General features: G+C 36.7%; 1 protein-coding gene across 1 annotated transcript in view; it reads right to left on the reverse strand.

Moving 5' to 3' along the window:
- LOC141454851 (calpain-11-like) overlaps window positions 1–23,792 on the reverse strand; it is a 150,408-nt gene that overhangs the window by 124,107 nt on the left and 2,509 nt on the right. The window contains exon 2 of the mRNA XM_074129488.1: window positions 1,843–1,965. Coding sequence (XP_073985589.1) covers window positions 1,843–1,965 — 123 coding nt within the window. The remainder of the gene's footprint in view (window positions 1–1,842; window positions 1,966–23,792) is intronic.

Below are 23,792 nucleotides of genomic sequence, written 5' to 3' on the forward strand. Positions count from 1 at the left end.
AAATTGTTCGTGTCTGTTTTGAAAATTTAAACTGTTTTCTGTCTTAGATATGTACGTATATCATTTCTATTTACGTATATCGTTTATATCATTTATATCATGTATCACATTTATATTTTCTGTATAAATGTATGCACTCATTCCTCTTAAATTTGGAGTAAGGATTAAATATTTTACAAAAAGGAAGTGGATTAATAATTTAAAAGGAAGTGGATTTTTCTAAAAATTGTACCATTAAAGTGAACCAGAGTAAAATTTGTTATTAATTTAATTACGTAAACCGCTTTGAGGGGAAAGTCGACTTAATACTCAAGTTTATTTTTACATATTATATTTTTATTAATTATATATATATATATATATATATATATATATATTCCTTTTCTTCCAGGTTTTATTTTATTTTGTTCCCTCCTTGGTGTTTAGAAGACTGCCCGGGGGATCTGCACGAAATGTATTCATGTTATGCGAAGCCCTGAGGGCAGATATGCTAAGAAGTATATCGTGTTACCATGGAGATATTCATATCTGAAGATATCCCCTCGGCTCCTTCTACATCAGAAGCAGATATCGGTATAAGAAGATATATATGAATTCGGTATGCTTCGTTACCCAACTATTCCAGCTGATAGCTCAGCGGAAACAAAACAAAAAAATAATAATAAATTTAAATAAAATCATATATTCTTTTTAGATACAAAATTAATTAAGAAGGCTTTGGTATTTCAACAGCTGATATTTAAAAGCAGGGAACTAACAATTGAATTGTATGATTTATTAAAACGGTGAAAATTATATGTTTGTTCGTCGCTCGTAAAATAATCACGTTACGTGAACACTCGCACGACTTTTTTTTTAAACAACAATTCCAAGGTTTACAACAAATTGCCCTTAAAAAAAAGGGTTAAGGTTTATTCACATTCTTTTCTTTTTCAACAGTGTAGTTGTGTGTGAAATTGTAATTTGGAGTAAGTACATATGAATTTTGGTTTATAAAAATAGTTCTTGTTTAAAATATTTCCTAACATTTTCTCAAATATTTCAGTGAGATCAGAATTTTTTTTTAAAGTGCAATTTGTAACCTTTGACTTCCTTATTTTAAGACAATCTACTTTAAAAATTGACTACTGGTCCATCAAAAAGAGTTTTCAATGAATTAAACAACTTGATAAACTAACACTGTTGTGGTGCTCGTGAACACGTTTTCTTTGCAAAAACAAACGTAATTTCTCGTTACGAAGATAAAAAGGAATCCTGGAAAATGATATACCGTTTTGAAAGCCCATTAAACAAGGAAACTTTTATAGAAAAGTGCCCAGCACCTAGGGTCTGATAATGGTCACATAAGGGCCTAATGAGTTTTCTTCAAAAATTTTCTATTACTTTTATTTTTCCAGTATCCAGGAGGAAGATTGAGGCTGTTTGGAGAATAACTTATGCTACGAAATGGTGTCAATTTTTAGAAAAAAATCTATCTGTCTTTCTAACCGTGTCAACAAGAATCGAATTCGGACTAAAAACTTTCTGAGTAATAAGCATTTTTATTGGAATAAAAGTAATGATTTTAGGAAAAAAAAAAAAAAATTAAAGTGATGTCATTCAAGAACAGAGGAAAATATGAAGTTGGCCAATATGTCTTTGAAGTCCACTTTAGATGTACTACACACAGCAGGCCTATGGACAATACTTACTGGTTCACCCTATTTAAGCAGTAAGATCGTACTTTATACAGAAATGGTACTTTAGAGATTAAGCATACCTTTATTTTTCTTTTTTTTTTTAAAAAAAAGTTAATAATCCATAACTAGAAAATAGTTAAATATCTGTCTAAAAATAACTAACGTGTAGGTATTTCCTTATGTCGATTGTGCTCTGAAGTCCTGGTCGCATGTCCTTTACGTTTCTCTTCACCATGGATTATTCCCTTGATCATTTCCTTCTTCATGGTCAGGACACCTTTTGTTCCTGGAAAAAAAATTGATTAGATATAAACTTGTGAACAGCTGATTATAGAAAAGAAAAAAAAAGGAATCATTCATTCCTGATTTCCTACAAATTTCTAAGGCTCCTGGATTTCAACTGGAAGCTTTTTTTGTTTTTTTTCCGGTTGCTTTAAAATTAAACGATTAAACTCAGGCAGGGTAGCTCCCCACTCCTTACAAGATTGTGGATCTCAGTTTTAGTGAAGAAAGGAAAAATTATTATACGTATGTACAAAATGTGTACATGTTCCTTATTTTACCTAAGTCGCCAAGATATTGGGTATTTTGGAGGAGTAAATTCCCCAAGTTGCCGGAAGTGAACAGCTCAAGCATTGCAGTAGGAAGTCGTGTGAGTATTCTCGCCAAATCATTATTATTTTCTCTCTGTTTCATGCAACTGCAATTGTCACTATTTCTCGTGCAGATTGCACTCTACTAATTGTTTTTTCCCTTTTGAATATAGTCCGGGGAGCTTTATCTATAAATAAGTAGAGTATAGTGAAATGATTTAGCGTTAGTTGCGCATATTTGTCACCAGTAATTGCACCTTGGGACAGTCCTTTGCGGGTAAGGTAGTCGCACGACTGACCAGTAATCATTATTTGTCAGCCACCGTCGCACCGTTAGTTGATCGCCGTCTTCTCCTCCTCTATCACCGCCTCCACTGCCACCATCGCTCCATACTCTGGGAGCTAATGATGTCTACAGCTACCAGATCTTCTCCCCCCCGCCCTGCCCCGCTGTCTCTACGCTGTCTCTACTTAACGGTCATCACATTCCTTCCACTAGAATTGGACACGGAGATCAGCGCCAAAGAGATTTAGAGTAAAAACCTTTTTCGCTTTGCAGCACTTCCCCATCTTTTCTTTTAGTTTCTTGGCTTCCTGTTACAAGTAGAGCGTTTAATTTTCCCCCAGTTTTCCAGTCTTAAGAAACACAACCATTCAATGGATTTTTTTTCTTTTTTTTTTGGCAATGGTTTCAGAAATTTTAAGAAAATCTAAAAAGTATGCTTCCAACATATTTTCAAATTTCTACTTATTTTACCTACTCTTACACCTCGTAATCATCTGGAAAATTTAATCACTCTATTTAACTATCCATCAAAGTCCAACAGGTGCCTGAAGTGCCATTTCCGGGTTTTATCATCTCCTATATGTCTTGCAAAAGAAGAAAAATCTTGACTGCTTTTCGATACCCTTTTAGGCTTTTTCGCACAATTTTTTTGACGACAACCTTTTTGTATCTTCGTGACGGAATTAATTAAAAGGAAACAGGAATTCAATGTATTAGTAAATAATAATAATAATAATAATAATAATAACAATATTAATAGTACTGGACTCCCACGCGGAGGTCCCGGGTTCGAATCCAGCAGCTGACTCTTAGATTTTCTCTTCCTAGGAGCTTCTTACAGCTCACTGTCCGGTGATGGACAGTGTTGTCTGTAACGAGAGAACACTGTCCGGAGGCCGGCAGTGCACTGAAAAAAGCTCCGGGCGCTAATAACCTCAGCTGTTGATGCGCCAAAAAAAAAAAATTAATAAGAATAATAAAATACATTGAAGAAATAAATGTGGTTAGGTCCCCGCATGCTGGATGGAAAATTGTTATCTAGCGTCAAAGTGTATAGCGCGAGACGAAAACTTAACTGAAATTGGAATCATTACACCAAACTGACTATTATACCTGTCTGGTGATGGGTGTAAGTCCGAAACCGGTCATGCGATAAAAAATGCGTATTCTACGGGCGGATAAAATCTATGATAATGATAATTAATAATAGACGATAGAAGCTCGAGTATCGTGAGATGAGGTAGCCCCCTGTGTTTGGGCATACTTGATTGTTTTTACTCATCTGTTTTTGTGGTAGTAGTTGTAATTGATAATCTTAATGTTTTCTTTTTCAATGAGAATATTAAAATAGTAATAAAATTTTCTGGTGAAACTTTTCAACTGAAATTTTTACACTGAAATATAAGATTGAAATTAAAAAAATAATTGAAAAGTAAATTAATTAATTAAACTAAAATTAATGTGTTGGTAACATTACCAAATGAAAAAGAAAATTGTACTGGAAGAATTCATGAGGTTTCCAAGGACGGTGTGTTCTGCCGCAGCATCTCCCAGGGATCTTGGCTTCCTTTAATCTGCAGGTACCATTGCGTCTTAGACGTAGCTTTCGCAGGTGCCCTCGGAGTTGACAGTTCTGGGCAGGCGTTTTACTGGTATATCGCCGCTATACTTGTCCAGCCAGATCTTTGTTTATCTCAGACCAGGGACTTCCTACCTCATCCGCTTCTTTGGGATGAAAAAAGAACCGTCGAAAATCTCGCAGAAAGATTAAAAGCTCCACAAAAAAGGGGTTTTGGCGCTGTGCCCTGTTAACCACTAAAAGAGCAACTGTAATTCTCTTTATCCAGATCCTTGGGTTAGCTAAAGCGTTTAGCGTGACATTCTGAAGCTGGATAATACAAGTGTTCAGTGCTTTGAGGGTATCCTTGCTCGGAGAGGATGACCCTGTCTGTCAGCTCATTAGTTTCCATGGAGGTTAAACTTAATCGTAAAAATTCATATTTTAAAAAATTACCACCTCGAAGATGTATCGTGACTTCCCCATTGATTTTTCTCATGTACCTGTTTCTAGGCCCAAATACTCCAGCTCAAGGTGACTAAGGATTTCTCGGCCCACCAGTGGAGAGCTAATGATCCAGGGTAAAAATTAAAGCATAAGTAAATTGTAAAATTAAAGGAGTAAAGGGAAACGAACTAATATTCCAGAGTGGGATGCTAGCCCGTACGGGCCGACCAGTTTAAACCAGTTTTGGGGACTCAGGATGCGTCAAATCGGATACTACTACTACTCCCTGGCCCTACCCCCATGAAGGGGGCCTGGACCTCAGCAACAACAGCTTTCCATCGTTCACGATCCCTCGCAGCCGATCACCAACCTTACAGGGCTGACCGCCTCAATATCCTCCTCCCCGTCTCTCAGCCATCTCAGAACCTTGGTCTGCCTCGGGAGCCTTCTCCCGCCAGGATGCCCATACAATGTTCTCTTTTTGGAGCCCTTATATCCTCCATTCGGTGTATGTGGTGTACCGACCATTGCACAGTGTTCCTGCCTTTTTTTTTGCAAGACACAATATCAGGTTCACCTGCAACAGTTCAGCCACTTCTTGGTTCGTCCTGAGATTCTGAAGCCTTTTCTTCTGTCCCCACACAGGACCAAAAATACCTACCGTATCCTTTGCTCATCTGCTCGGGTCCAAAACCCACGTTTCACGTGCCATAGGTGACAATCGGCCTCCAGCACTGTCTTAAGAAAGCCTTATTTTTTTGCTGCTCTTGACACATTTTTTTTACGTTCTAAACACCGTTTGAAGAGCTCGTAAGCAACTCCAAGGCTTAGACCGGGGAAATCGAACCCAATAACCAACAATACATCTTAGCTCTGCGGGTCTAGCCTATAACCGCCTAACATACTTTACTATATATCTCTCATATTAACCATTGGGAATATAGACTAGAACCGCAATACATCTTAGCTTTGCGGGTCTAGCCTATAACCGCCTAACATACTTTACTATAAATTCCTCATATTAACCATTGGGAATATATTTTTCAGTTTTTCCAGCAGCCATTCTTGCAGCAATATCTTCTGTTCACTTCGTTTTTAGAGGTTATCACTGAACCCAAATATTTGAAATTCCTTACTCCTTCAAAGCTACATTACCCCCACCCGTAGGTTCCGAAATATCCTTCTCTTTCTTGTTATACAACCAAATATTGGGTTTTCTGGCAGTTAACCTCCAATCCAAACTCTTTGGCCGCTGCTTCCATCTCCAAGAATATCGCCTTTAGCTCTGCTTGAGATCTGCCGCGGCCAAATCGGTAACTTCCGGTGAATAAATTGGAAAGTTTGACTTGGTTGCAGTACTTCCTCTTACGTAGTGCAGTGACGGGAAGTAAAAGTAAAACCAAATCAAAAATAAAGTTTCCATTAAATAGATAACGATTTATAGAAAAGTAATTTTGTAAATAGAGTAGAATAATGATAAAAATAAAGTAAGAATAGAAAAATAAATTAACCTAATAAGAAATAATGATTAGTTTTAACAGCACACGGAACACGAATTATAGATTTCTATACAACCAACAACAATACTACGAACTACATCAGCTGCAGCAACGAGTATATCTATCTAGCACTACTAGCTACAAGAGAACTTCTTACAAAACAACACAATATCTTCTAGTTAATTAACAGATAAAATGTTGATGTCTTTTTTTTTTGTAGTTACGAGTACGGGAGTTGGTGTTGTACGTGCGCGCATGCGTGCTTTTGAACAGTTTTGTGGCGGCCCCAAGTCATACGCCACAAGATTCTTTGCCGGCCCCCTCTCCTATCACAACCGATACTAATACATTGACCGTTATTTGATGATGTTTATCTTTATAGATTTATTGGTGTGTGCGTTTGTTTCAAGTCTTATTAGATGGTGAACACGAACAATAATGGCGAGCGAGATAAGGTACACATAAGATGCACATTCAGTCTCCATCAATAAAATCTAATGCGATTAACCTCACTCATACCACTTTCTCTTACTCATATACTCTATACTCTAAACTCTATTTCACTAAACTCTGTACTCTAAACGCTATTACTCTAAACCAGGGGTCCCCAAATTACGGCCCGCGGGACCACATACGGCCCCCTGAGGACATTTATCCGGACTTCCGGAAGGGGCATCTCTTTCATTCGGAGGAGCGCTATATGTGGCGGTGCCGCAAAGCGCTGCATCGCTCATGTACAGTACTACTTCCGATGACGCGGGATGCACGCGTTACGGCTCTGAAAACAGTGTAAAATAATAGCCAGAAGTAGGAAGAAAGTCCAAAGCACTATAACTAAACCGGACATTGGACCATCTCATTAGCCAAAAGCAGGCCCATAGTTCCCATTGAGTTACTGGGCAGTTTGGTGATTTAAATTTACTTGTTCTTTATTTGAAATATTCTATTTGTTCCCGTTTTGGTTTTTACTTTAAAATAGTTTGTTTTATAGTCCGGCCCTCCAACGGTCTGAGGGACAGTGAACTCTGGCCCCCTGTGTAAAAAGTTTGGGGGCCCCTGCTCTAAACATTCAATATTTTTTATTATTTTTGGTGACTGAATCATAGTTTCAATAGGATGAAAAAATTAATGCTAGTTTCAGTCATTATAAACTTTATTATGGCGAGCTTTCGACCTAGGGTGACTAGGTCATCTTCAGGGCTAATTTACAATATACTGTTTTACATCATTAGAGGGTTGGAGTGTGTCTTCTGTCTTGTCTGTTCATGGACTGAAACTGTCATTAATTTTTCATCCTATAAGGTTTCAGTCTAAGCTGAACACTGTGTTGGGTGTGCAGAGCTATTGAAAGCAGCTGAACCCAGCAATGCGGAAGATCTAACCACATTTTCCTATGAAGCTTAAGCTACCACCATCTCGTGTATGGAGCAATTTTCTTCAAACCCCATTTCCAACCACTTTAGCAGACTCAGCAGAACCTTAAATGGGATTTTTTTTTTAGGGGGTTAAAGACAGTCCCTAAGGAATCTTATCCCCAATGCCCAAAGTCCAAGATTTCCTGTTCTCCCAATCTCCTTTCCGAAGGCCTCTAGAGGCCATTCCTTCGGTAATTCCCTCCATTCAAGTTTCTTTCCTTCTCCTCTCACTAGGAATGAAATCAATGATTTTCCTAGGCCATCTCTCACCACGCATGCGCATCACGGGGCCGTACCATTTTAATTTCCGTTTTCCAATGGAAAACAAAAAGGTTTTTTTGCATTCCAACACGTCTTCGGATTTCCGGATTAGGCAGGTGCCCATATCTTGGAGTCCTCACAGCTTCTTCTCCAGAAATCCATTTCTAAGGCCAATAGCCTATCTTCCTGTTTCTTCGTTAGGCTCCAACGATATTTCCCATTAGGAAAAAATTCTACACCGAATATCGGAGCAGATCGTTTAATGACAAAAGTGGTACCCAGGGTATCGCAGTTCGTATCTTTGTACGTCTTTTGATTCGTGATATCAGGGCTACTGGGCGCGTCTTCCTTCATTGTTCTTCACTCGTCATCTTTAGACGTCATCTTTAGACGTCATCTTCTTGCCTACAGTTTTTAACTTAGCGCTCTCTTCTTCCTTCCTCTAAAGGTTCTTACAAAGATAAAAAAAGAAAAAGAAGTACCGTTCCCGGATGGAAGAACTTATCCCATCTTTAAATCGCCCAGAATTACAGGGTATTAGTCAAAACCATTTACATATTTACATGCTTTTATCTTCGACCTTAGGCTATAATACCATGGATTAGCGCGCAATCTATTGAATGTTCTGGTAAATTTTAGTTACCATAAACCTCACTTAAATGATTACGCAGGTGTTTTTTTTTTGTTTTTTTAATAGCAGCCACTTGTTGATTGCTCTGCAGATGAACTTGGGTTAACCTTTCTTTTATTGTACAGCACAGTACAACTCACTCATAGCAGGCATTTCAAAAAAGATTCGATTTGCTGGCTGAAACAAATTCGAATTGTAGGAAGGTTTGATTATTTCTTTAATCGATGCGTGCATAATTACGTAATTTCCTTCTCTTTATTCTTTTACATTTACTCTTAACTGTGAAGTGGAAGTAGTGGCGATCCACAAATTTTAATGATAATTGAGTTTTTTTACAGGAAAATATATTTTCCAGTTCACAGAACAAGTGGTGTGCGTGTGAAAAACTGACAAACTTACAGAAACGATTTTCTTTACTTAAAACTTTTTTTTTTCCAGGAAACTAGTTTTTCAAAGGGTTTTCCCGATGCCAATGCAATCCTTCCATCATGTCCTGGCAAATTAAAAAAGTTTGGGAGAGTTCTATGGAGCTAATATTCATCTCTGGTAACTCCCCCCCCCCTTTACCAGGGAATTCCTTCCAATTCTAAGACAGAAAGCCAGCAAGTATTTCAAGATTTCTAGAAAGCCTTTCAATAAAAAGAAAGAAAAAAAACTACACACTAAGAAAGTAAACTACTTAGCCCTACAAACTAGATAATACGGACTCTGAAGATGGAAGTAGAGTGACAGAAAATGAGCAAGTTGTAACTTGCCAGCAACTATTTCCTGAATATGCCAAAACATACACCCCTTCCAATGTCCTAGAGCAGGGGTCGCCAAACTTTTTTCGATCACGGACCCCCCTATATAATTTTACAGAAATCTCCATCGACCCCCACATAAAAGTAATTTTAAGTTAATTAAAAATAAAACGGTCTATTAGGTACTGTGTTTGTACATTTATTTTATGATTTTAATCATTTTGTTAAAGTAATTTTACATTATGTAACAAATAGTTTTAAGAAAAATATCTTAATGTTGAAATTTAAATACCTTAATATTTATTAAATAATAAGTAAAGTAACTACAGTATTGCTTCTTAATTAATGAGATGGGTGTGCCTGGTGTTTCTTTGCAAGGTTCCTCTATATTGGGTTCGAAATTGTTTTTTCCTTCGACCCCTCCCCCATGGCTCAGATTTGACCCCTACCCCTGGGGGTCTATATAGACCACTTTGGCAACCTCTGTCCTAGATATTCTGCTCCACCAATGCCCTCAAAGTTTAAACAACTTGAAAAGAGACCAAAAAAATGAAAGAAAAGAAAGAAAATCAAGTCATTTCCTTTTTTCTTGAAAACGGAAATATTTTTCATTAAGAAATGTCTCACGGCATACCGTTTTGCGGTATACTGCAAGTTACAACTTGCTCATTTTCTGTCACTCTACTTCCATCTTCAGAGTCCGTATTATCTAGTTTGTAGGGCTAAGTAGTTTACTTTCTTAGAGTGTAGTTTTTTTTCTTTCTTTTTATTGAAAGGCTTTCTAGAAATGATAACGTTACGTAAGTTTTTTTTTTTAAGAATCTTGAAAGCCTTTTACATTCATGCACAGAAAAGTACTGTTTGCTCATATTCTTTACATAATTAAGTGAGAGGCTTGAAGTCAGGGACACCAGGTCAAATAATCGATATAATTGAATAATTATCTTAATCTTTGCTCAAAGAAAAAGATAAAAAAACAAAAAAAGCTCAACTGATTGCATAATATCATTACGAACAATTGTTCAACCACTACAGGTGGAAGAATAACCTGTTATTTAAGAATTAAACAGTGAGAAGACGTTGCACGACAGGAGAGAAATAGAAAAGAAGAACAGAGAAGTAACAACAGAACGAGCTGTTGTGGTTAATCTGTAGAGTGGATGACAGTATGAACGACAGTCGGTAATAAGAAATGTCACGGAATTACGTAGAAACTAGTGGCAGTCACGTGGTATATTTCTGTTTGAATGCTGACAGAGCTGTTAAGTTTGAATGTTTCTCTTAACAGAGGACTCGAAGATTATCTTCCGACTTCGAAAAAGAGAAACTATTACGATAACATTTCCTATTTCGAATTTACACAGGAAATACATTTTTTTGATGGCCAAATTCAGAAAAAAAAACAAAAAAAAAAGGTTTTTAGAAAATGATCTGCGCGCCTACCTCACAAAATAGCCGGAAGGTTGCATTTAGTCAAGAGAAGTTAGCGATGGACATCTCACAACCGGAAATACCACTCAACTGAATGGATTTTTCCCCCCTTTTCTCGAACTTTTTCAAAATACTTCCTGTGAAGCATATTAGAGTTTCCTCCATTTTCCCACAAACACACACACACTCTGCAGGCACCTTCGGGTACTAGATCTACCAGCATCTTCAGCTGCCTTCTTTGTCCTCTTTGAGGAAGTACGTCATCTTGCTGAATTTACCTTTTCTCACGCCTCACATTCATTCCGGTTATAAATTGCTAAAAAAAACAGATCTGCACCTGCTTTAGACCTAGGGAGGCTGAACCAGAGCGTAGTTCAGAGAATCTCTTCCGCTCCTCTAGTAGAGCACCAGCTGTGGAGTAAAAAACCATAGCCTGCCTCGTAAGAATTAAGAACTTTTAATTTGCCAGGACATGATGGAAGGAATGCATTGGCATCGGTAAAAACCTTCATCTCTGTGACTGCTGGCTCCCCTTTTGCAAAGCTTCCATTCTGAAGGCTGGTTCCACTTTATTACCTGGAAGAGTCACCCTTTCCTACAACTGGAGTTTAGACGCAGAGCGTCGTCGGTCATCTTATTCCCCAACAAGACAACAAGCATCGGCTCCTCTGTAGGGTATTGTATTATCACTGTCCAGGTCGAGATAAGTTTGTTAAGACAATCACAGGAAATCGTTCCGGCTGATTTCCAACGTCTTGATGAGAACCTGCTTATCGGAGAGGATGATATCCTCCTAATCCCCAGGTAGCTCTTCTCCAGGTTAAATCTTCCCCAAGGGGGATCCAAGGAACAGGTTCTTATCCAAAACCACAGCAGGACAGTTTCCTCAAAAGTCTTGGACCATTTATGTACCAAACAATCGCTTTATTTCCTCTTTTTCTGTTTCATTCCCTCTTGGTACTTTATCTTCGTAAGCAAATAGGGTAAAACTCTTACCGCAGTAAGTAGGAAAAAGTAAAAAAAAAATGTATCACCACAATAACTTTGACAACAAAAACACAATATCCTCTACAAAGAGGGGGGGAAAAATTGAAAACAGAAAATTATCGTATACTGTAAACTAGTTTTATAGGTCTAGTTTTTCAAGGTGGCATTGGTTTGTGAAGTATGACTAGTGGCGGTGAAGGGTACGTCAGGGTAGGACGTCACAAAGGAATGCTTTAGTCGTCATATTAATAAATAAAATCATATTTAATACACTTATGGTGTACACAGGCGTTCTAGGGCGACATAACGCAATACATTCCTGTGTTGCGGTTAATACGAAAAAACAAAAAAAAAATTCTATATAATGGGATGCGATCCAAGAATGTTGTAGTTCACTTTCATTGTTGATTTATTCGTGTTATTTGGTTCTTTTTGTTATTGCTGCTTCAGACTTGCAACTACTTCTTGGTTTTTTAGAGTGGAACACGTAACAAAGAAAGAAATAGACAGAGCGGGAGCAGTACTGGTAGTCCAACAATAAAAATCGTACACCCTTTTCTCAAGGCGATTTAGACAAAGAGAGTGCAAGGACAAGAAACTGGAGGTCGACCGCGTCTCAAGAGCCACTGCCTTATGCAGTGTTCTCGAAACGAGTGTAAGTATCACTTTTATTTTAGGGCCAGTGAAGAAGTCTCTAACCGCCTAACATACTTTACTATGAATTAATGATAAGTGGTTGATACATGTTTGGTCTCCGCATTAGAGATTGGGGAATTAGGCACACAAATAGAAGCTCTCAACCCTTGGTGCAATGCCCGTTTTTACCTCTTAGATAGAGATTCAGACCTCAGTACGAGCATGATTTCATTTTGCACAGAATTCAAAGCTCTTTTCTTCCTTGTAAAAGCAACTTGTGTCCCTAGTTAACTATAGCAATGCATACGCGAAGCGGTACAAGATTTTTTGAATGAGCACAGAATGCTCTGGTAATCTCAAGCCCCTAGAGAAATTGCAGAAAAAGTCGCTTGCACAGTGACTATTACGACTATTGTAAACTTTTTTGGTTGTTTTGCCCTGCGTTCGACGTCGTGTGTACACGTCATTGTCTGATTTTAATTCCGCGCACACTGTGGGGAGGGGGGGGGGGTTCTTTGAAACTAAATTCCACGCTTAACTGGTTAACTGTTTATTTTCTGGGATGTCTCTGCCTATAACGGGTTAAAAAGGGAGTTTGTTAAATGTGTTGCTGAAATCGAATTTGAAGAAAATTTTTCCTTCCCCTACCGGAAATACCCCCACTTTACTCATCAATTCAATGGATTATTTCCTTGTTATTTAGTGTTACAAATTACGAAGGAAGGGATTATCTATGAGGTTAGCATACGGGACACCCACGCGGAGGTCCCGGGTTCGAATCCAGCAGCTGACCCTTAGATTTTCTCTTCCTAGGAGCTTCTTACAGCTCACTGTCCGGTGATGGACAGTGTTGTCTGTAACGAGAGAACACTGTCCGGAGGCCGGCAGTGCACTGGAAAAAGCTCCGGGCATTAATAACCTCAGCTGTTGATGCGCCAAAAATAAAAAATAAATAATAAATACAAATTACGTCATACAGGCTTTGTAAGAATTAATCTGATTGGATTTGGTAGAAAATTTTGTGAGTTCGAAATTTTAGAATAATTAGTTAGATAAAATTGTGTTAGTGGTCACACGAGATTTTGGGTTGGCTCAAAACGGATATTTCCGGTTTTATATTTGGAATCGAAACTTTGACACGATTGCAGTACTAGCACTTGTTAGGGGTAAGAGAAGAAAAAGTTGTGTTTAAATAAAGATTGGTTCATTTTATGTGAAATTATGTTAAAATGTAAAAACCAAAAAAAAACTAAGAACTATGTCTATCTTTCATTAAAGATTATTAGTGTTATTTATCAATGTTTGGTAGCGTGCATGTTTCTAAAGCATGCGTGCATGTTGTGAGGCATGCGTAGTTTGGTTAGAAGAGGATCTCTACCTTGTAGTCCTTGGGGATAATTACCGCCCCCCTGTATTAATGGTGTCGGCTGATGTGCACGTCTTTATCGAGAAACTATCAGTTCCTCTACTTCTTGCAGGAACGCGGCCCGCCCTAGCCGCGGTGCTAGCTATCTCCTCCGTAGTTTCCTGCAGAGCGGGAGAGATTCTCCCCCTGATCTGTCTATCCCCCATTCCCTTGTCTAAAAAAAACAACTTTTCTTTCTACATCACCGTTTCTATTACCACTTTGGTAAAACCTTCTTCAAACAATCTTCCAGAATTACAACACCCAGCTACCTTCCACTGCCCTAACTGGTGTACTCGTGTACAAGACCTTGAGCACACGTACCTTCCATCAGGATAGAAGAACAAGTAATCAAACATCTTTAACAACTTCCCTACTTTGAATTTTTTTTTCCATCTTTATAAAAATAAAAAAAATCATTATTAAGCAACCAGCTACAGGAAGTCTATTCAATATTTACTTCCTTTTACAAAAAAAAAAGGAAATAAAAGTATTATTTTTGCCTCAAATTTCCCCCCATTCGAGTTTACACCATAATGTCCTCTGAATTTGTAAACAGTAGTCTGGGTGTCCAAAAAATCGCCGGAAGCTAAAACTTATTACTACAATTAGTTCCGTCCAAGGGGGCCTGACTGCATCTACAAAATATTTAGTCTGCACAGAGTAGCAACTATTTACAATAACTTAGATTGATTGTAATAAAAGGTATTGAAACTATTAATAATTAAATCTTTAAAAATGGTTAAATAACAGTGCTACGGAAATAAACTTTACAGAATGGCGGGGAACACGAAATCAAGTAAAGTAATTGCCTATTTTTTCGGGCGGGGCTTAACGTCCAACTACCAATTAGGTGTCGTGGACGGAGGCGACTAGCAAACATACTTTACTATAAATTTCTCATATTAACGACTGGGAATATAGACTAGTACCGCAATACATCTTAGCTTTGCAGGTCTAGTCTATAACCGCCTAACATACTTTACTATAAATTTCTCATATTAACGACTGGGAATATAGACTAGTACCGCAATACATCTTAGCTTTGCAGGTCTAGTCTATAACCGCCTAACATACTTTACTATAAATTTCTCATATTAACGACTGGGAATATAGACTAGTACCGCAATACATCTTAGCTTTGCAGGTCTAGCCTATAACCGCCTAACATACTTTACTATAAATTTCTCATATTAACAATTGGGAATATAGACTAGCACCGCAATACATCTTAGCTTGGCGGGTCTAGCCTATAACCGCTTAACATACTTTACTATAAATTTCTCATATTAACAATTGGGAATATAGACTAGTACCGCAATACATCTTAGCTTTGCAGGTCTAGCGGTCTACAACCGCTCGGCTATCGTGGCGACTGAGAACACAAAATACGCGTAGAAATATACAGGTTTCAAGACCAGCTGTGTTCTCTAAAAGCTTGTCTTATTATTGATTTTCGAAACTTTATTTATTTATTTATTTATGTTTAACACGAAGTAGTTTCGTGTTTGAACAGGTGCGGCTAAGCCTAGTTAGTTTGCAATCTTAAGGAATGCGAAGTTTACAATTACTGTACTTGTTTAAAGGAAGTATCTGAAATGGTGTTGATTGTTCTAAATCGGTTTTCAATCACCAGGAAAAAGTAAAAGTAAACTGTTGATGTGGTGGGGATACAAAATGTAGTTTCTTTTTTAACTGAAAATTTGCAAAACATGGATCCAATAGGTGGAAAATGGCATAAGAAAAAGCCGTCATGTGGAGGCAGGAATTGAAAATTTAGATTTCATTTCCTGTACTCGACTTACACGGTACCTCAGCAGGAAATACTCAGCTACTTTGCGAAAATGTTTTTTTTTTCCCCCTTGCTTTTAAACTTGACTAAGTTGGCATTACTGACTGAACAATTAAACAGTGTTGCATTATGGTACATACAAATATAAAACTTGAAAAAATCGTATTTAAAAAGGCCAATCAAGACACGAAGTTTTGTTGATTGTATCAATCAATAACTTGGACTTTCCCGATTTTCTTTCAAATAAAAAGGTTCGTAATTACTGCGGATATGGAGCTCTCAAATTTCCGGTATCCGGGTGTTTGAACTGTATTCAAAAATGCGCTCATATTTCTTTAATTATAGTCTGCGACCCCCCAAAAAAATTATGTGTATATCGAAAAGTTTCTTTGTGGTCACACAATCTTTTACAAACACAGGAGTAACCAAAGATGGTAGTCTCGCGGCGGTCTATACTGTACGGGAGACATCTCGCAAAGTACGTGATCTCCTGATGTGACCACAGTAATAGAGTCTCCTATTTTTTTTTTTTTTTTCTCTTTCAACTTTTCTCTCCAGTCTCCCATCTCCGGCGTCAGCGTCTTTGTCTTCTGGTTTGCGTGTTTAGTGTTGTGAAATAGTTTTGGAATGATGGGGGAAAAAAATTAAAAAAAAGAAAATAGTTTTTAAGAAGTTCTGTTCGATTATTATAGTGGCATTTGTTTTCTAACAAAAATGTGGAAGTGACCACTCACATGACTAGCCTCAAAGTTCGAAATTGAAACTCTGAACGAATTTGTTCCAATACAAAGATAAGAAGTTCTAAATCTATGTATATGTAACGTAACTACAAGGTTTACAAGGAAATACTCGAAGCCATTTAGAAGACACTTCTCATAAAGTGATTGAACACTGAATAATGGGTTACTTCCGGTTTGAATTTTTTGTTTTTTAACTCGTAGTTTTTGTGACGTATTTAACGCTTCATTACAGTCCTCAGAGATATGGTTCTTTTTTCATTTAACGGAAATAGTTGGAAAATTAAAAATAAAACTTGTTATTTTAGTTCTTTGTAATCAAACTATTGAGAAAATAGGTATCGTTTTCCAGAAAATCTTGGAGAAAAAACTGGAAAATCAGATCAATAAAGAGGATACTTCTGGATTACGGATATAGAACGGATTTAGAACAAAATTCTATTTTGCTAGTTTTAATTTTTTCTGAAAATGCCGTTTTTGCTCATTTTCGGCAACTTTTTTCTCAAAACCTATTAGATCTGGGTTGTTGCAAAAAAAATACAGTTATAAAGGAGGATTTGCCCTTTATTTTAAAGAAAATTTGGGAATTTTATCTTTTATAGACAAAGAGAAAAAAATTGTCAAAGTTGGGTTGTTTTTCAACGTTACGCTTTTTCGTGCAGTTTTTGACGATCAACCCTTATACAACGGTGTTACCGGACAGTTTTAATAAAAAAACATCCCACCAAATGATATTCTTATTGTATTTTATTAAAATTTCGAGTTTTTTTGTAGTTAATGTCAATTTTATATTTTTCACAACGAGTATACACGTCAAACGTACCGTAACAGAGATTTGGATTGCCGTGTATACACGTATTAAAGGGGATCACCTCCCTGAGCTTTTCCTTGATTTTCCCCCCTTCATCGACCTTTCCAGGGGGGAGAGGCCTTTTAAATAAAACTTAAGGGTCCCTGCACACACTGGCAATTGGTGCCCAAAATCCTCGGAGATATCTCTGAGAAAAACTTAAGTAAACTGGAAAATAGATTCAATTCAGTCGACTCCTTTTCGACTATAACTCGTATTATTGCTTTTTTCACTGTTAGCATTTGAGGGAAATATTTCAACTTCCTGCAATTATTAAAGCGTTTGAGTCACGAAAATAAAACCACTTTTTCCAGACTCATGCAATCTCCAACCGGACATTCCTTTTGAAATCTGCACAATTATATAACTTCTCTTTTATCTAAAGTTAAAGAGAGTAAAAAAATTAAAGCCAATTCTCCTGTAAATTTTTGCGTAACGCAATTAGGTTTTGTTCCAGCTATAGACTCGCCATAAAATATGGCGCCTACCAACGGAAGAAAGTTTACTGGAGCCACTGGAAGATTACTGGAGAGGATACACCGATTCCTTCCACCTGACTGATACTTCCTAGAAACGGCACTGCTATTAGTTTAGCTTTTACACAATGAAAGGAGAAGACAAACAGAAACCGAAGAAAAAGAAACGAAAAAAAATGACATTAAGGTGGTTGAAATGGTTCCAGGATTGCTTTTGTTACAAGGAAATAGTCCTGTTTACAGCCAAAGTAGTGGTCAAGAGGGAACGGAGAGTGGAATCTACAAATTATTTTAGAAGCACAACTGCTCAATTGGTAAGTCCAGGACTCCAGGTTATACACGTACCTATAGTACAAAAAGCCTGGAAGGCCTAATTTAAAGCTGGGGCGCCTTGTTTATGGTCTTAGCCTCTTCCTTTCTTCCGCTGTCTTCAAAACTGTCTTGGAGGCCCTCATACTAACTTGCTATCTACTACTAATAGCGCGAATGTCATCGCTATTTCTCCTTTACCTTCTTCTCTGTCTTCCAGAGAACACTCTGGTCTAACGAGAGCCAACGACCACCCCTTAGTCTTCTCTTGTACACTCTCACTGTGACTGGAGGGGTGGGGGAGACCAATTATCCTCTACCAGAGAGAGAGAGAGAGAGAGAGAGGGAGAGAGAAAGGAGTTCATGTCTACCGGCCAAAGAGAGCAGCACCTCCTACCTACATGCTCCATCCTTGTTCACAAATAACCCTCTAACTACGGTAGCTGTAAAAATAAAAAATCCTTTAATGACTTTGCAATAATATGGGACGAGCAAGAGGGACACCACAGCATCCTTGGTCCATTCATCTTTTGTTCAGATCATAAAGTGAACGTAAACAATGAACACGCACCAGTTCCTCTTATCGATGTTTACGCAATTAAATTATCTTTAAGCAAAATTTAATAACTTGAAACCAAAAAGATATTTGTCTTCAATATCCTAACCATTATCTCGAAATAAAAAAATTGTTTATCACATATTTAATCCTAATTAATGCGGGTCTAGCCTATAACCGCCTAACATACTTTACTATAATTTCTCATATTAACCATTGGGAATATAGACTAGTACCGCAATACACCTTAGCTTTGCGGGTCTAGCCTATAACCGCCTAACATACTTTACTATAATTTCTCATATTAACCATTGGGAATATAGACTAGTACCGCAATACACCTTAGCTTTGCGGGTCTAGCCTATAACCGCCTAACATACTTTACTATAATTTCTCATATTAACCATTGGGAATATAGACTAGTACCGCAATACACCTTAGCTTTGCGGGTCTAGCCTATAACCGCCTAACATACTTTACTATAATTTCTCATATTAACCATTGGGAATATAGACTAGTACCGCAATACACCTTAGCTTTGCGGGTCTAGCCTATAACCGCCTAACATACTTTACTATAATTTCTCATATTAACCATTGGGAATATAGACTAGTACCGCAATACACCTTAGCTTTGCGGGTCTAGCCTATAACCGCCTAACATACTTTACTATAATTTCTCATATTAACCATTGGGAATATAGACTAGTACCGCAATACACCTTAGCTTTGCGGGTCTACACCACAGCATCCTTGGTCCATTCATCTTTTGTTCAGATCATAAAGTGAACGTAAACAATGAACACGCACCAGTTCCTCTTATTGATGTTTACGCAATTAAATTATCTTTAAGCAAAATTTAATAACTTGAAACCAAAAAGATATTTGTCTTCAATATCCTAACCATTATCTCGAAATAAAAAAATTGTTTATCACATATTTAATCCTAATTAATGCGGGTCTAGCCTATAACCGCCTAACATACTTTACTATAATTTCTCATATTAACCATTGGGAATGTAGACTAGTACCGCAATACACCTTAGCTTTGCGGGTCTAGCCTATAACCGCCTAACATACTTTACTATAATTTCTCATATTAACCATTGGGAATATAGACTAGTACCGCAATACACCTTAGCTTTGCGGGTCTAGCCTATAACTACCTAACATACTTTACTATAATTTCTCATATTAACCATTGGGAATATAGACTAGTACCGCAATACACCTTAGCTTTGCGGGTCTAGCCTATAACTACCTAACATACTTTAATATAAAGTTCTCATATTAACCAATGGGAATATAGACTAGTAGCGCAATACATCTTAGCAATGCGGGTATTGCCTATAACCGCCTAACAGTTTCTTGATAAGACTGAATCGAAAAATGGGAGACTAAGTGACCGGCGATCATTAGTTTTGGAGATATTTCCACAGACTGACACACAAAGGGACCATTCTCTAAAAAACCCTTTTCCGTTTTAAAGAAATCGTAAGATACTTTCTGTAACTACATTCAGTGAAAGTAACAATGTCTATTTAATGATTATTAAAAAAAAACTAGCCAACTTTGAATATTACATCTTCTAGAAAACATTCAAATCATACTACCAAAGATAAGATCAACTTTCCCTTCATCGTCTCGTCCTAGAACAGAAATCAGATACCGTCCTGAGTTACGAATGAATACCGTCTTTGTCCAAAGAAGAATATGGGAACAGCAAGGGACACCACAGTTTTTCCCGTCTTCTCTACCATTTCCCATAACTTATCTCTTCCCACTACTTACCATATTCGTAACACCTGCCTTGCGTAACCGGGCTATTAGATAATTACACCGCCCAGTAGCACCCTACTTTGCCCAGCTTCTTTATCAGAAGATATCTCTTGAAAAGATATTTTTAACTGTGATTTAAAGAAGTTTGAATCAAAAGATTATAGGGTGCCTTCCCTACTTCCGGTTTTGAAACTGTGATCTCGGCAGTGTATCATTTTGTCCCGATTATTTGATTGAACAAATCGAAAAATACCAAACATATAATTGAACGCTATAAATAGAAAATTTGTTTTAGAAAATGGTTGTGGTAAATCTATAAAGTGATGAAATCCTTCCGGTACAGGGGATGTTCAAGAAATCTGAGGAGATGGACGTATTTAAATGAGCTGTGCATCCCGCGATTTTTTTAAATTTTTTCAGAAATAATTTTCTTTCTACCGACGATATTTGAAAATCTGACACAACATGTTTGGTTTTTCTTTTTTCTTTTTTTTTTTACGTTGATAAAGGTAAATAGGGCAACTATTTGGAACTATTGTTTGTGATAACTGTGTAAGCAATTCGAGGTCATCTGTTAAAACATTTGAGGAAAACTATACTGAAATTTCCTCGACTTATTTCTGTATTGTTTCCCCCCCCCCCATTAACCTAGTTAAATAGTAATAAAATCGTTCGGTCTTACGAGTTCGAGTACAAGTAAAGTAATTGCCTATTTATTAAGGCAAGCTTTACGTCCAACTACCAAATTAGGTGTCGTGGACGGAGGCGACTAACAAACATACTTTACTATAAATTTCTCATATTAACCATTGGGAATAAAGACTAGTACCGCAATACATCTTAGCTTTGCGGGTCTAGCCTATAACCGGCTAACATACTTTACTATAAATTTCTCATATTAACCATTAGGAATAAAGACTAGTACCGCAATATATCTTAGCTTTGCGGGTCTAGTCTCTAACCGCTCGGCTATCCTTTAGTTTACTGATTACAAAACATATATATCTACTCGTACTAAATTTTGTACATAAATTTTAAACTATACACTGGATCTAATTTTTTGTGTACGATTCAATTTTCCAGCTTTTAACTTTTAAGTAAAAATGAAGTTATGCTCTGCTATAGAGAGCCATTTCAGCATTTTAGACGGTTCCACCAACTACTGAATAATAAACGTTGTAATGCGACTGGCCCACAGAATCTCGAGTTCCTGGTGTCCACAAAAGTCATTCATCTTTCAAGCAGTATTATTTTAGTGTAGGGAAAAATAATTTAAAAATTTGAAACAAGTTTGTTTTTTTTAAAGTAAAAATTGCAAGTTTCATGAAAAAAACAAAATAATTAGGTAAAATACAAAAAAGAGGAATTCATGTGAATTTTCAAGTCTTTTTGTACAAACTTACAACATTCTTTTTCTACCATGAAGAAACTCTACAACTAACTGGACATGATCTATCAATGAAATATTTCGTAAATTTGAACAACGTAACTGAAAGAATTCTAAATAAATTGTTCCATTCTCATTCCTTTATGATGGTTGAACAAACACAAAAGATAATTGAGAAGAAGAAGAAGAAGAAGAAGAAGAAGAAGAAGAACAAGAACAAGAAAAAAAAAAAACAAGGATCATTTTGAATGGCCGTGGATGTACACAATGACGACGGTACACGAAGACATTGCGGAGACATCTGGCGCACACCGGAAGAAGCCTATTATATGGTGTTTCAATTGTTTTCGATGCAACTTGATAATAGTGTGTGAAACTTAGTCCCTAGATGGTGTCTTGTAACGTTGAAACAATTCCACTAATTAGACAAGATTTTGATGTGGAGGGGGGAAAAAAACGATTCTGGTGTTGTTAATACGAGTACCTCTTTCTAAAAACAGTTCTCGATGTTCTAACGAATTTTTTTATCTTTCAAAAATGATGAAATTTAGAATCATTCACTAAAAAATTATCTATAAAAATTGTAAAAACTTGTAGAGCGATATGTGAATAATCGACATATACATGAAGCTTAAAGAAAATCTTCCTAAAACGGAAATACCCCCCACCCCACCCCATAATTCTATTTCTACAAAAATCAAGAGTTAACTTATACAATTGAAAATGTGGTTAGTTTGGCAGTGCTGGGTTAATATCTTTGATTATATCCTGTCGTAGCACGCATGTTTATTTGTATTTCTGGCCAGTTTCGGATTTTCAACCATCATCAGAGGTAGTTAGATTAATCAGTCAGATTGGTGTACTGCCTCGTACTACAATTACTGACTTATGCTATTTAAAAATAAAATACAAACTAAATCATATAAATACGTAAATAATTGTTATGATTATTATTGGGTGATTTATTGAAAACATGGTAAACAAATTGCCTGGATTGCCCTAACTAACTTCGCAGTAGTAACTCATAACGCGTCTCATAACATTGTCTCTTCAGTCTCTTGGAAATCTATTTGTGTAGACCTAGAATGCCACAATAACTAAAATGAAGGAAATCTATTTTTTGTAGACTAGGAATTGCCACAATAACTAAAACGAAGGAAATCTACTTTTTGTAGACTAGGAATGGCCACAATAACTAAAACGAAGGAAATCTATTTTTTGTAGACTAGGAATGGCCACAATAACTAAAACGAAGGAAATCTATTTTTTGTAGACTAGGAATGGCCACAATAACTAAAACGAAGGAAATCTATTTTTTGTAGACTAGGAATTGCCACAATAACTAGAACGAAGGAAATCTATTTTTTGTAGACTAGAAATTGCCACAATAACTAAAACGAAGGAAATCTATTTTTTATAGACTAGGAATTGCCACAATAACTAGAACGAAGGAAATCTATTTTTTTTAGACTAGGAATGGCCACAATAACTAAAAAGAAATTTCTATACAAGGGCGGGGCGGAAAAAAACAACAGAAGAGGCGGCAACATGAAAGTAGCACCGCCTCCGACGTCCGTGGCAGTAGATAAGTAAATCGTTCATCGAGAGGTGATACTAATCGCCGGAAGTAAGGTTAATATAACGTATTAAGTTAGGGAACAGATAACAGCTGTAAACGAGGAAGTCGTCTGAGTCTACACCTCACTAAAAGTTTTTCTTTTTTAAAAAAATTTTCCATCTTTAGAAAAAATAAATAGAAAACACAAAATTTGAAATAAAAATAATAAAAAAAAATGCAACAATCTTTTTTTTTATGAATGAGTAAAAATTAAATAAATAAATAATGAAATGACCTTGAAGTAGTTTAATTTATGGGCTCCTAGGTGGCGCATGTATGCAAATTAGTTATAAGTATATTCCTTTTATAAACTGAAAAGTCTTCTCAGAGATTATAAAAAATGGAGAAAAAAATTAAACTGTTCATTGGTATAGACACTGTAATCATTTTTCAACTACGTCTGCGCACTTCGTTCTTTTATTTGTTTCAATTTTATTTTCTCTGCTTCGTACTCATTGTCGTGTAAACTGTATATACATTTGCTAGCCACTCATTCATTTGTTATATAGCCTTTTATGATTTAATGCCCACCCTATTTACTTCGTTATTTTACTTAATTTAATTTAATATTTTTGCTTTTTTCTTTTTTGTTCGAGAGCCGGCTGGATATGAGCTTGCGTTTTTGCCACATGAAGGCTTAGAGGTTAACTACTTGTTCCTTTTTTCTAATTGGCCGATTTATACACTTCACAATTTTCATGTGGAACACTTAATCATT

The sequence above is a fragment of the Rhodnius prolixus genome, unplaced genomic scaffold (assembly GCF_049639745.1).
Source record: "Rhodnius prolixus isolate KJV_2025 unplaced genomic scaffold, Rpr scaffold_15, whole genome shotgun sequence".
Taxonomy (NCBI): domain Eukaryota; kingdom Metazoa; phylum Arthropoda; class Insecta; order Hemiptera; family Reduviidae; genus Rhodnius; species Rhodnius prolixus.